General features: G+C 36.9%; 1 protein-coding gene across 2 annotated transcripts in view; it reads right to left on the bottom strand.

Moving 5' to 3' along the window:
• Positions 1–15,712, bottom strand: part of LRP2 (LDL receptor related protein 2) — a 196,404-nt gene that overhangs the window by 155,728 nt on the left and 24,964 nt on the right. The window contains exons 2-3 of one of the 2 annotated variants that reach the window (XM_055307717.1): positions 3,867–3,980; positions 1,782–1,904 (exon numbers count right to left, since the gene is read on the bottom strand). In XM_055307717.1, the coding sequence (XP_055163692.1) occupies positions 1,782–1,904; positions 3,867–3,980 (237 nt within the window). The remainder of the gene's footprint in view (positions 1–1,781; positions 1,905–3,866; positions 3,981–15,712) is intronic. The other variant, XM_055307718.1, reaches the window with a different exon arrangement.

The following is a 15,712-nucleotide window of genomic DNA, read 5'->3' as shown; positions in this document are numbered from 1 at the left end:
AAAGTTGAAGTCATGGATGGGTATTTTAGAATTTCTATTCTCTTCCTCAAAACACCATTGGCCCAAATGAAAAGAGTTTGCTCTCAATGCTAGACTCAAGGGACACCTGGGTGGCTCAGGGGTTCAGCATCTGCCTTTGGCTCAGGGCATGATACCAAAGTCCGGATCAAGTCCCACATAGGGCTCCCTGCATGGAGCCGGTTTCTCCTCCTCCCTCTGCCCGTGTCTCTGCCTCTTTCTGTCTGTGTCTCTCATGAATAAATAAGTAAAAAAAATTTTTTTTTTAATGCTGGACTCAAAAGTCCTGGGGTAAATTCCAAGCTTTTAGAAATGTATCCAGGACCTACAGGCTGTGGCATCTCCACTGCTAGTCAAACAATGACTAAACAACTTCTCACATGAAGTAGTCATCAAAAACATCTGTTTCTGTGGACAATGTAAAAATGCCAACAGGATCTTGGCTGACATCTTAAAATTAACACAAAGTGATGATTTGTGGGATGTGAATTTAATGAAACAGAATGTATATATGGGAGGCTTAAAGGTGAACGCCATACTGTGATCAGAGCTAGACTCTTCTATAAGACAATTGGGGTTAAGAAGCTGAAGTGGTTCCTCACAGTCTGATATCTTCTCTCCAATTTCCACCTCAGTCCAACTTAGACTTCTAAAAGGTCTTCGGTTTTTTTATTAGAGGGAGGTTGTTTTTTGGTGGTGGGGGGAGTGTCATAAAAAAAAACACAAGGGAAGGATATTATCTTCTCTCTTCTAGATGTTGAAATTAGACTTATAGGGATATGAAATCCAGGGTTTCTACAGCTTTCGAGCAATAGCAAAAAGCCAACATGCTTAAGATGGGAGAGCAGAAAAGTGGGAGAAAATTGGCTGACGTTTGTTACTGAACTGGGAATTAATCAACCCTGGAACAACATTACATTTAGGCTTCTTATTGTGTAAGATAATAAAGTTCCCTTTTGCTTGCCTTTTTTGAGTTGCATTTTTCATTTTTTGCAGCCAAAAACATCCTCATCAATACAGGAATAATTTTAAATTATACAAATATCCCTAATGGATGAAGCAAAAGAATAATACAGATGGCATATCTCTCATATGCTGCCATCTTATATTCCGCCAAGATTATTCTCTCTTCTAAAATTATATAAGCCCACTAAAAACCCTTTTCCAGTTTGATCCCAAATAAATTATAATTCAAGAGTTTCTTCCAGGTTACTGTCCTGAATCCCCTCAGGTATGCAGCAGCTGGCAAGGTGCCCCTGATTGCTACCATTTTCCTTCTTGTTGCAACTCATTCTATGCAGGCTGTGCCAGCAGTCACTGGAGCAACAACAACACTTCCCACATCTAATTACTAGCTCCATTTCCACTTAATCAGAAAGAAGATAGTTTACTAATTCTGAGGCAGAAGGGGTAGAGGGTCTGCATAGTGCACTGCAGGAGCAAAAGGACCCATCCAATTGCCAACCACACAAATGAAGACCCCATCGATAGATACCAATAAATGTTTTGTTTCTTTATTGAGTGTAACACAATCTTAATTAAATACTGGGAACCGATCTTATTTCCAAATAGTTGGGGTATATTTACAATTCTTCAGAGCACATTCAGACTCTCAATATCATCTAACCCTGAGTGAGACTGCCAGCATAGGTTCCCCTGTTGTTTAAGTTCCAACTCGGCATTTAGAAAGAACCATCCCATTGTTATTGCATTTGTAACATGTGAGATTTTAGGTGTCCAGGAGGCCAAAACAAAACACTTACGACAATGCTGATGTTCATCAGAGCCATCCTCACAGTCCCGTTCACCATCACATTCCCAGGAGTTAGGGATGCATTGACCTTCACCATGACACAGGAATTGGTTCACCTTGCAAGAAGGAGGAGCTAAAATAAACCAGAAAAGGACTCATTATGTCAAACATCCACTCTATTATACCATAAGCGATGCTTATTTCAAAAGAATCTATCTCAACTCCTGCTTAATATAATTGATGGCAAATAGTAAACAATCCTATACAAGGGCCTGTGGACTCTAATCAGCATTCAATGCCAAATAATCTCAGCAATGGCCTCACAACAAACTGATGATCCAAAGCAACACAAAATACAAAGAATAAAACTAATAGCCAAAACACACCCATACAAAGACATGACAAAAAATATTAATTACATTTCAAATCTAAATAAAAATTGACCATGACTTATTGTTAAATTATTCAAATTGTTTTGAAATAACTAATAGTAAGGCATCGTGATGAACTGAAAAAACGAGATTTGGAAAAGAAGACCCAGAATTGAATAATTATTATTTCTACAATTTTCTTGCTTTAGGATCTTTGGCAGGTTCTCTGAGCTTTAATATATGCACCATAAAATTGGGACTATATTTATCTCATAGTTTGCTATAAAAAAATCCATTAAATAACATATGTGCAAGTACAGTATAATGTTAGTTGCTATCTCTATTTTCATTGGTACTCTGCTATATTGTTATAGAACATTGTTATTACATTAACAATCTCTAAAGAATTGTTGGTATAACTGTTCATTTATTCCTCTATCCTAGAATACACAATTCTTACTTTTCTGCTCCTAATGTTTAACCTAAAATAAACTCAGGTAGCCCAGAGGAGGTGAATGGATAGCACACAATGGGAGCTTGTTAGAAATGTAGAAGCTCAGGTCCCACTCCAAATATATGAATGCAAAACCTGCACTTTAACAAGCTCCCCAGGTGCTCCATTTGTGCATGAAAGTTTGAGAAAGTACTATCTATATAAGACTTATTCCCCATCTTTCTCTCATTTCCAAATGCACCATGATCCAAGCGACACACCAAAGTTTGTTCTGTTGTGCCACAGGATGGCCAACAATTCAAAACAAATTAATTTTTCACCTGATTTCTTGGTTTTTGGATGATAACCCTTGTCTTTCACAAATCATAATGAATGAAATTGCAGTAGAGCAACTGATCACATATGACAAGCCAGGAAAGCATTAGATGTTAAGGGTTGGGATTTGTGCAGGAAGGAGGCCTTTCATGGATGATTTTACTTCACTATGCCTGTTTCCTAATCTGAAACCTATCTCAGAATATTGAGAGAACTAAATGAAGAAACATAGGTGAAAATTATTTTATTATTAAAATTTGGGTTTACAATACTACTGTGTTTTTAACTATATTTTTTGAGGTTCTGAATAGTCCAATGGGTTTTATTCTTTTTTTTAATGTAATTTCATTTACATTCAGTTAATTAGCATATAGTGTATTATTAGTTTCAGAGGTAGGGTCCAGTGATTCATCTGTTGTATATAACAGTGCTCATTACATTATATGCCTTCCTTAATGCCCATCACCCAGTTACCCCATCCCCACCTCCCCCAGCAACCCTCAGTTTGTTTCCTATGGTTAAGAGAACTATAATCTTTTTAAACATAAAACCATACTAGCCTCTTCTGTGATCTTTTTTGTGTAAATCGCCTAAGTTATACTATGTCTTTTATACAAAACAGACTCCTCCTTGAATTACAAATCACAGTTGGTGCACAAAATTTCCAGAGGGAATAATCTGAAATAGGCTTATAGGCTTCAGAAAACTACTCACAAATTTGTTTCCATATCAAGGTCATGGGATAAGGGTAAGACAGAAAATGATGTGAATTGAACCCCTTCTTCAGAATTATTAATGCCATCAGTTCTCTTCAGCCACAAAGATCTCAAAAGACTTGAGTCCAGTCCCAAATCTATCACTAAAGGCACGGCTCTTTATCTTCGGTACAGCTGAATTCAGCAGGAAGCACTAATGCCACTCACAACAGAGCTTTGCCCAGCCCCTCCTCACTTACGGCAGCCCATTTCATCTGTGTCATCCAAGCAGTCTCTGGTCCCATCACACCTCCAGGATGCAGAGATACATTGCCCATCTTCACAGCGAAAATCCTCACTTCCACATTCTGTAACTCCACAAGCAAAAGAAAACCAGTTTAAAAACCTATCCACAAAAAATAAAATAATAAAATAAAATAATAAATAAAAACCTATCCACACAGATATTTAACCAAAGAAATACAATTTTTTATAAAAATGAAAAATTATGCAATGATTAGTAATCAAAGGAATGTGACTTACAAAATTAGGAAAACATTTTTATAATGATTATTGTATTTTCTGTTTCAGGGTATTCAGGAAGAGGTCATTTCTGCACACGGCTGACTAGAGTGTGCCTTGATATAACCAGTCCAGAAAGAAATTTGACAACATGTATTTTGTTTTTTGAAAGTGCTTATTCTTAGTTCTTTTATTTTTAGGTGTTTTTTCCCCCCTAAGGAACTAATCAGAGAATTAGACAAAGATTTACATATGGAGATCTTAATCACAATATTACTTACAATAATTTGCAAACTATCTAGATGTTTGATAATAAGAAAAGGATAAAGTTTTCTTATAGCTTTATTTTGACATATTAAGAACTCACTAAAATGGTTATGTAGGACTTCTAAATGATTTAGATAAATATTTATAATATGTAACAAAGATGAGGATGTAAAATTTCACCTATAACAGAGTTATATATGGAGAAATAAAAGTGTAGAAAAAGGCCAGAATATTAATGGTGATTATCTCTGATTGATACCATGAGTAACTTTTCATTTGCTTGACTGTGCTTTTTTCTTTTTTTGAGTTCCCTGCTCTTTATTTTTTTAAGTGCCCTTTTATTACCAAATCATAGATAGCAGTTTATGGTCCTTCATTCTTAGATTCAGACCAATATTTTGGCTTTTTGTTTAACAACTTTGTAAGATCCCAGCTCTGTCAGTTCATCTCCCCAAACAAAAAATTTTTAAGTCAAAAAAAAGAAAAACCTACCAAAGAAAAATCTCTGCACCCAACCAGAGTGCTCAAATTTGACCCCCAAAGTTACTACATTCCCAAGTGGCAGTGATTTCCTCTAGTAATAGCAGAAAGAGAACATAGCTTAAATACATTTATTTCATTCAACCACTATATCCAGCAATTTTCCCCGGTCTCCCCAGGGGACTAATTTGGCAGTTAGTTTCCTTCTGAGTTTCCCCAAATACCCGACCAGTGACTTCCCCACGTATTATGTGCCAAGTAGGAAATTTTTTTAAAGAGATCAGCCAACATCAGTCCAACTTGGAGTAGACTCAAAATTATTCTTTCACAAGCCCAAAGTGGTAGGAGTAATTTCAAAGTTTGGAAGAATACAACTATTTTCCTCATGTATTAAAGCAATCATGCTAAATTACCTATTTCAGTTATTGGCTAATTAACCCAAAATTAGGTAAATATACAGATCAATTATCTACTCCTAAAATAAATAAACAATCTGCTATCCTGACTTGTGTAAATGCAGGCATATCAACAGCATGACATAAACATAGTTAAGTGATCTATTCCTAGGGGATATAGGCTACTTTGTTCATGGAATGTTCAAATCTGATTGTCTGGTAGTGACATCCTGATTTATAATGTATGCTGCAAATGGTCAGAAACTTCCCTTGGCTAAATGGTGGTACCGAGTGGTACAGGAATACGTACACCCAAATACCTTCTATAGACTAATGCACGATGGTGGTTGGTGGTGCAGGTCTGGGGTTGGTGGTGCAGGTCTCTTATCAACTACCTTTAAAACACAACAACCTCCCTTGCAAAAATGCCCCTAAGGAATGTACAAATTCACTCTGGAATCCCAGAACTTCTCATTGGATTTTGTTCTACAAAGCAATATTTCCATGGGAGATTAGTGGCTTTGGAGGTTTAGCTATTAACACAACATATATTAAATCACTTTTATCAATTAGGTCTATTGTTAGTAATCCAACATAACACATTTGTAAGTTCAGTACATTTGTTTCCCTTAGTATCTAATAATTTCTGGTTGAAAAATTATAACAATCTAAAGGTCAGCCTACTTACAAAGAGTTTCATATTGCTATGAAAAAAAGAAAAGCATAAACTTAGAAACTGAGTATAGAGAAGAAAATAAATTCTTAAAACAATTTATAGCCTGTTATAAAATACATAAGTCTTAAGCAATTTTTATTACAAGTCAGATTTTCTTTTATTTTTGCAAAAATATGAAGTTAAACACATCATTAAAAGGACACAAAATATATACCCAAAAGTCATTTTTAAATTACTTCAAAGCCAGTTACATAATATATTAAAAAATGAAATTGATAGGGGAAATTTTGCAATTAACTCTTTTCTAGTTAGTGTTTTTTCACGTTTGATCTCCCAAATACTCAGTTATCTGCAGTAATATATCAAAATCAATTTAGTTAATTTATCAACAGATCCATGATAATTCATCTGTCAAGTTCACCTTTTCAATATTACCTTCCTTGCCTGTTACAACTCCCAAATGACTATTGTTTGGAAATACCTCTCCAGAAAAAACAAACTGATACTTTATCATTGCTGGGTGGCCTCCCAAGGATCAACCAAGATGCTCCACTGGTGTCAGAAGCCTGTCATTCATTTTATTATAAAGGAAGTATGTGCTATTTAAAAGCAAACTACTAGTGAAAAGCTCTGATAATAATTGCAGGTGCCCCTGATTTCAATTGATCTGTAAGCACTGCATTTGTTCTCTTTTGTTTTAAACAAGTAGCCTTTACTCTCGACTCCACCAAAGGTATCTACATCTTATTGTTTAATAATTTAAAGTCCAAAAAAGCAGGGAGAGGGATTTCATACACTGGAGCTAAATCATTTGTGGAGAAAAAAAAAAAATCTAAAAACAGCAAAATTAATTTTTTTTCAACAAATAGTCTCTAAACATCCATAACTATTAATCCAGTTTTAACCTACAGGTAATTTTACAAACAGTAACTTTCATAACTTTAAAATATTTTCCCTCTAATAAGAGCCAAGAAGGTATATTTGATAATCCACACTGAAATAAAAAAAAATCTTTGTTAAAGGGCTCCTGGGTGGCTCAGTTGGTTAAGTGTCCAACTCTTGATTTCAGCTCAGGTCATGATCTTAGGGTTGTGAGATCGAGCCCTGCATCAAGCTCCTTGCTGGGAGTGGAACCTGCTTACAATTCTTTCTCCCTCTGCCCTTCCTCTCTCTCTCTCTCTCTCTCTCTCTCTCTCTCTCTCTCTCTCAAAAATAAATAAATAAATAAATAAATAAATAAATAAATAACCTTTTGTTAAGAACCAGGCACAGCCATTGACAAGAAAGCATTAGGATCAAATGAACATCCTACTTCCCCAGCACCATCCCTGGCCTTTTCCAAGAATCAAAATAGATTGATGCAAAGATGAAAAATACTCATGTGGCACGTAAATGGCATGCATCATTCTAAACACTTTGCCAACTTCAAGTCATTTAACTTCCATAACAACCCTAAAAGATAGATGTGATTATTATGAACATTTCACAAATAAAGAACTTGAGGCACAGAGCAGTTCAGTAACTTGCCCAAGATCAAACAGCAAGCAAGTGCAAAGCAAAGATTTGGACCTGACAGTTCTAGTTCTGGCATCTGTGCTATATTGACCATTGCTCTGTGTTCCCTTATACCAAAGAAGGAAAAAGAGAAAGCAAAAAGGAAAATAAAAAAGTTATTTCACCAAGCTCAAGAAAGAATGTAAAAATTTGACTTTTTTCCAAAGTTGCTATCCACATTAGCTGAATTCGTGAATTGGGCTAGTGTGGAATCCATACCACACCATATGCTCATATAATTCAGTTGGAGAAGAAGAGTAGTCTGTCTGGCAACAAACACTGCACATAAAAATTCTTTGGCTTAGGAAAATTTGCTACAATCAAAAACAAGCCAGGGACATCAAAAAAAAGAGGTTCAATCTCTTCAAGAAAACATTAAATTAGACTAAGGATAAATTTGTTTTCCAATCTTATAAAACCCCAAACTGGAGAAAAACAAGTGATCCTTAAATAACCATATCCCAAGCTTCCCGGGCTAAGTGTTGGACTAAGAAAGTGTTAAGATATTAGAGAAACAGTTAATGCCTCAAGGAAGAAAGAAGTCATTTGTTTTTCAAGTGCAGGGAACAGTACTGAATTAAGTACACCACTTCTGTATTCTTTACAGCCTCTAGCGCAGCGCTAGGCACTTGGGGATAGTCAAGGGATACTTATCAGGTAATGAAAATTCCTCTTCATAAAATTCAGCCTCTTGGTATCATTATATATATAAAGCCATTATATATATATAAAACCATCAAGACATACAATAACACTTTATAGGAGTTTGTTTGTTATCTTAAATCCTCAGAAAGGAAAATGAAATCTGGAATAATTTGCAATTCCTTGAAAGAGGAATGCCCAGAAATTTTAAAGAGAAAAATATTGAGTCACATTAAAAGGTTTGATTCTTTACCCTTGCTTAGTGAGAGTTTCTTTTTTTTTTCTCATAAATTCTTTTCTCAAAAGAGAAAGGCAAGTCGTAGTCAATGGAACATTGTCCAAAATTAACAGAGTAAGGTAATTTCTATGGCAAATCCTATTTTCCTGTTAGATCCTCTTAACATGTGCTGGGCCTTCCAGACACTTGGGTCTACCTGAGGAGGTGTATGAGCTCTTTTTAAAGATGTGTCATGTAAAAGTACATGACAGAGGCTCCTGGGTGGCTCAGTCGGTTAAGCATCTGCCTTCAGCTCAGGTCATGATCTCAAGATCCTGGGATCAAGCCCCATGTCAGGCTCCCTGCTCAGCAGGGAGTCTCCTTCTCCCTCTCCTCCCTACTCCTGCTCTGTCTCTGTCTCTCAAATAAATAAATAAAATCTTTATTTTAAAAAAAAAGTGTAAGAGGCAATTCCTTAATTCAATCATAATTCTTGCTTCACTTTTCCTGTACTTTTTTATTTTGACATATTTTTGATGTTTATAAATTGGGCAATAATTCCCTACAACTCTCACACCTTATCCACACCAAAAAGGCCTGTTCTCTTCAAAGACTGAGAGTCACTTGTTTATTTCCAAAACTTTACACTGCAGTCATGACAGCCAAGCATAACAAATTATGTGGAAGATCCTACTCTGCCTAATATCAACTGGTGGAATAGTCCATGTTCAACTGATGAACTACTCTCTTCCTGTGCAACATTCTAGCTGCCTGGTTTCCCTAACAGGTTGTCAAATAAGAGGCCGGAGTTCTTTTTGCTTTTTAATCCAGTTTACAAACTACTGAGTCGACTGTTTTTTTTCCAAATTATTGTTTCAGAGCCCTGATGGCTGATTACGTCAAAACACCATTAAGAAGACATTTCAAGAATTCAAGGACTTTGAAGCAAAACCCACAAAGCCACTTGATGAGTGATCACGTACACATCTCCTCACGTAAGTGCAGTCAAAAAAAAAAAAAAAGGAACCAGAAGTATATGATATCAGATTCACTAAAGCCACAAAAAAATTTATACCTACTATGTACAAGACATGGCTCTAGGGCTTGTGGAAGAAACAAAGAAAGTTAAGATATGGTCCTTTTTTCAATAGAGCTTATAAATTTATCAGGGACAAGAGTTATATGATATAAATTAGCCATGTATTTTAAGTGTTTTCTGTAGATTATTTCACTTATCATCACAACAATCCCATGAAATAGTATTAATAGTCCCGTTTTATAGATGAGGAGACTGAGGCTTGACCAAATCTCACAACTAACTAGTAAGTAAAGGAACAGGGATTCAGACCTATGTAGTCCAGCTCCAAAGCCATGTCATATGACTGTAGGTGATTTGGTTCTGAATAAGCAGCACAGACAATAAAAATCAAAGGGTCTCAGGCAGCCCCAGTGGCACAGTGGTTTAGCGCCGCCTTCAGCCCAGGGTGTGATCCTGGAGACCTGGGATCGAGTCCCACATCAGGCTCCCTGCATGGAGCCTGTTTCTCCCTCTGCCTGTGTCTCTGCCTCTCTCTCTCTCTCTCTCTCTCTCTCTCTCTCTCTCTTTCTGTGTCTCTCATGAATAAATGAATAAAATCTTTAAAAAAAAATCAAAGGGTCTCAAGGAGGAAAAAACTAATACCACAAGCTGGAGTAATTAGAGAAGGCTTCATGAAGGAGAGTAAGACTGCATGGGCCACTGTGGATGGGTAGGATTAGCAAAGAGAAGGGACCAGCACTTTGTATAAGGTTCAAACAATTTGAGAGAAGCCCAACATAGGTGAGAGCTTAATGGGGAGGCCTCTGTGAGACAAGTGCAGGGAACCTCTTGTGAGGGCAGGACAAGGTTGGGGAGATGGAGAATAAAGTACCATAAATGTCAAGCAAACAAGTGACCTGACAAATGGGTTGACTGCAGGAAAGTCCAGAGATCATTAGTGCCAGTAACTATGTTAAAACTAAAAGCGGCTCTGCATAGATGTAATCCTGGACAGGGATACAGACATTGGTCATGAAAAGGGCTCAGGGCTCCACTTCATACCCAGAAACTGAGCCACAGTGTGAATGAGCTTGGTGAGTAAGCTAGTCAATGATCCACCAAAAGGCTGCTAGGAGATGGGGCACCTGGGTGGCTCAGTTGGTTAAGCCTTTGACTCAATTTTGGTTCCCATCATGATCTCAGGGTTGTGAAATCAAGCCCTTTGTCAAGCCCCGTGACTGGCTCCATGCTTAGCAGGGTGTCTGTTTTAGATTCTCTCCCTCTCCTTCTGCCCCTACCCCTGCTCACATGCACTCTCTCTGTGTGTCTAAAATAATAAATAAATCTTAAGGAAAAAAAGAGGCTTCTGGCAAAGATGGGTCTTATCTTGCAGCCCCTCCACTTGGCCCAGGCCTGGTCCCTTTGCATGACAAATGACCAGCAGATTCTACAGGTGCACCAAAGGTAGCATAGTGTCCTTTACCTGCTGGCCTCTCGAAGCTGAATGTTTCTCACCATCCAGCCTACAGAATTCAGTCAGCCCTTCGGATAATTGATCTCAAAGATTGCTTAAATATTTGCTTCATAATTTTTTAAAAGTGCCTTTTCAATGACCAAAAAGCCATCAGGATAATGTGATGCACTATCAATGTAGCCTCTCAATCTGAGAAGTGGGAAATTGTTTCCACTTTTTCTAACTGAGCAATTCCTCATTTTCATTTATATGCTAGCTACCTGCCTTCTTCCCCTTCCCCCTAGTCTTTTGCATTCTACTTATATTTCATTGAGCACCCCTTAATCTTGACAACCATACTATAAACCTGCACTGCAGAGCATTATAAATAAAACCGCACTTCTCAGGGGTTCTGAAGAGGACACAACTGGCATTTAGAGTGGGACAATTATTTAATTGCCTGGGGCAAAGCTGGATATATAGCATCTCTGGGCCTCATATGTGGAATGCCAGTAGTGCCCTTCCCTGGAATCACTGTGACAACAAAGAACACCCTATACATGTCCAAACATCCCTTGAGAGTGGTGGTACCACCCTCAAAACAACTTAGAATCTGTAAGCAGCTTGTAGATTCAGAGCTCAAAACATCTTAACCCACATGAAAGAGATCTTCTAAGAAAACCCCTATAATAAATTCTTTCCTTCTAAAGATAATAAAATTTCTTAAACAGCAATCCCACTCCCTCCCACCCAGCAATAAGAGAGCCTGGGATTGGGCAATATCATGCTGCAGCTCCTCGTACCAGCAACTTGAAATGAACTCCCCTGGGAGTGTGATAAAGAATCTAAGTTCCAGGGAGGTCTGCTTCACCCTGGAATGTTCCACGGTGCGTCCGCAGGCTTACCCATTCAGGGGTGAGGGGAGTCACAGAAAAAAAAAAAAAAAACAAGCCAAGAATCTGAAATCCTCAAGCAATTCTTCATTAACGTAAAAGGATCAATGTTAGGAAAAATAAAGTCATAGACACACCTGCTTCATGGAACGAACTTTTCCCCCCAGTGTAAGTATCATAAGAAAAAATAAGTTCTTCAAATGTCCTCTCCTAATCCCTGACACATACACTTAAAAATTTTTTAATAAAATATAAATTGGCAATCACATGAGTGCCTAAAACATTCAAAAGAATCTCCAAAATCTTACCAAGAACACTCAGCAATGAAAACCTTTTGTCATCCAGTACCAAAACACGGACAGTTTCTGTTAAGTCTTTTCTGTACTCCCCCAAATAACTCATGAAGAACTTTCTCTATCAGCTAAGTCACTGAGCTTCCTGTGGATGGACTCCTCCTCCACTTGAAAGAAGTCTAAGACCTTCATCCCCACTCCCTTCCAAGGGACTAACTGGTTATCTACCTCTTTAATGGCCAAAGAGCTACGCTTACAGAATGCTCTAAAGAACACTACCCAAATAGAAGAAAATTTAAAATAGTCGCCTGCTTGGGTAAAGAAGGAACTAATGAATCAACCTAGATATACGAAAAGAGTAAAACACTCTTCAGCACTTAATAATTTAACAGGCCTTGTACAAAACTTTGAATCACCCTGATTTAAGTGCTGATTTCCAACCCCAATTCCCCAAAGTATTCCAATACAGCTTCATGACTAGCAAATGTAAATTACTGGAAAATGGCTGAATGGAATCAAACATGAAAAAAGAAAATAGGTACTTTTGAGAAATAAGGGGCTACATACATCTGCAGTCAGGCAGCTTTTCTGCCTAAGGCTTATATATGATGCAATAGACTCACTCTCAACCCTAACACCACATTTATAGACACTATCACACCAGGGAACCAGGTTTTTTCTGATTCATTAGCCCAAGTGTTGAACCAAAAATCAAATTGCTACAGATCTGTTAAAGCTGATAGCATCAATGCTTATTTGATCATCTTAACACACAGATGAGATCACCAGGTTATCAAATGAACAATGGTTTGATACTGAAAATTATAACAATAGCAGCAGAAGGAGAAATTTAATTCCCAATTCGTGGGTTTGGTGATTCTCTATAGTCACAGATTGAATCACCTGTAACTGCTACATAGATCTTGACTGAATCATACAAACACCTTGCTGTATTCTTCTCCCTTATTCCATGTTATTTAGGAACACCAAGGGGAGGTGTTAAAGTTAGCAATCAGTGTCCAGACACTGAATTTAATAGGACTTAGCATCTTGCATCCTCTGCTCAATTTAGTACAAAATGGTAACTTATTTAGCTATGGCCCAAACCCAGATTGGACCAGTACATAATTGTTAAGTGGGCTTATAGGTCACAAATCTCATGCTAGGAACTAAATAACCTCTCATTCTAAACATGTACATTTTCGGAAAGTAAAGATCAGTTTATATAAAATTTACTCTGAAGCAACCAATGCCTCCATGTCAATAAGAAAGTGTGATGACAACTCTGGATCAGGAATGTTGATGCTTATTATAGAGCTCATTATCTTGTTATTTACACAAACACTGACTTTTATCATAGTTCACTTGTTAGAAGACCAGTTGGGGTACACACACATATGATTCAACCTTGATGATTTAGCTATGGACTTGTATAGTTTCCGCCAGCAAAGAATTTTCTTCTACTCTTAAATATTGTGCAGGAAGAATGTGAAAATAATTCTACCAATAAGCTTAAAAGTCTGTTCTTGGGCAATAAGTACTGATAATCAATCATCTGGTAAACTGAAGTCACTGTCTGAAATTAAAATGTATCATCACTCTTTTTTAAAAATTGGTTTTGTTGATGTTTTACACAGTATTTTTGTATTTTTTCCCTTCTAGTGAAAAGTTACAGATCACAAAGAATTTTATAGGCAGAAGGTCAAAATTCTCCCGTTATGACCTGACAGATGAAAACTAAAGAACAGGAGAAGTAGATGAGATTAAGTGATCAAAAGAAGAGTGATGGCAAGGTGGCAGGATTCGATTAAGAATCCTATCAACAGAGCCCTTATTCTAAACTGAGTTCCTAATGGCAGGAATAAATACCTCTGTAATCCTAGTGCCCAGTGCAGTCCTGCTAGTACCCAGATGATGCTCAATAAATAAACCATATATGATGCATTAGAATACACAGGTAAAGCCAAGATGATTTCCAAAAAACTGATAAAATCTTGAAATCTTGATGATTTGTAGACTTTGATTATGGATCCTGCTGTTTAGAGTCACTGTTTCTTCTGATCTAATTAACAAATCAATAATCATCTTCCACACTGACCTGGCATGAGAGATCAGAAAGACTCGAAGAAGTCAACCCCAAATCCTTGGGAGCCTATGTATATGTTTGAGGCATTCTCTGCTTATTCAGTAAAGGATAGGACTCCGTGTTATACAAAACATTATACCCAGGACTCCTCTGGAGTAGACAAAGTACTCTGCACCACACCCCCCTTGCAAAAGGCTACAAGAATATCTGATTCCACAAATCAAATTTGTAATTTGAATTATAAGTAATTTGCAAACATAACAGAATCATGATTTTACTCTCCCTACACAGAGTCAAAGGTAGGGCCGACATTGTTAACTTGGAAATCTATAAAATAGGATCTCTTATATTTGCAAAGCCTTTATGTTTGAGTGAACTAAATTTCCTGTCTATTCTGCTATATTGATCTTAAGAGATTGAGCGAAAAGAACTTTAGGACATGCCTCACCAGCAGGTTATCTGTTATACTAGCAGTCCCTTGGCCCTGGTTTGTTATGCCTGGGCTCACAGAGCATTTACAGGTCCCCAAATCACTTCCAGGCTCTATAAATGTCATCACTTTGTGCTATTATGTGATTACGATGACTTGAAACAAAATAGCTTATTGACACAGAATCAACATTATTATATTGTCTCCCACTGATACCTGTACATAATAAAATGGTGTCTGGCTTTCTGACTACAAATGGTGAATTTATAATGTCCTAATATTAAAAGCAGTGTAAATAAAATTATAAGTCCATCTGCAGTGGTTGTCAGAAGCAGGAAGAACAGTGTGGAGTTTATTTCCTAAGATTTTACCTAATCTGTACTATAAATATCATAAGTAATGACAGTAAAAAACCTACTGTCATTATAAATTTTAACTATGCATTAAAATAAAATCTTAGAATTTTAATGCTGGAAAAAAGTAGTAGTTCCAGTAATAAACTAGGTATGTAGAAAGTATATACAATAAAACTTTTACTAACATACAAGTAATTAAAACCATCACCTATTGGAATTTTGTCTATATTACATTTTTTAAAAAGGCAATCACAAAAAATAAACTGATACTAGGGATTTGATCAAAAACAAGAGTTTTTAGTTGGCTGTTTCAATTCTAGAAACTGGATATCTACAGTTATAGTCCTGTGACAATAAATGAATGAGCCAATATTCAGAATGAGTCCTTAGATATTGTGATAATTTTAAAATATTTCAATTAAATTTGGTAAAAAATTCAGATTTTACCAAAAAGAACTAAAATAATATCTTAATGGAGAAAATACTAGAGTTAAGAGACAAGAGACATATAACACATGGGGTTCAAGCCTTGCAATAGCACTGGCAGTCCCCACATCATTCTTTTTCTCCTCCCCCACTTCACATCATCCTAAGTTCCGTGAGGGCAGGAACTATGTCTTATTGACTATTGACTCTTCACTCAATAAATATTTGTTGCTTAACTGGCTTAGCTTGGTGGACTTGGATTTAAATTCTCTGCTACACAGGATCCTTACCTGCAAAATTTCTGACCTGCAAATCAGGTTTTGGTGAGGACTAAAGAGTCCTTACAAACCACCAGCACAATGTTAGAAGTACAGCAGTCCTTCCATGAAGGCTGGTTC

The sequence above is a fragment of the Nyctereutes procyonoides genome, unplaced genomic scaffold, assembly GCF_905146905.1.
Source record: "Nyctereutes procyonoides isolate TBG_1078 unplaced genomic scaffold, NYPRO_anot_genome, whole genome shotgun sequence".
NCBI classification, from domain to species: domain Eukaryota; kingdom Metazoa; phylum Chordata; class Mammalia; order Carnivora; family Canidae; genus Nyctereutes; species Nyctereutes procyonoides.
The sequence above is the reverse complement of the archived record's forward strand: the minus strand, read 5'-3'. Positions and strand labels throughout refer to the sequence as shown.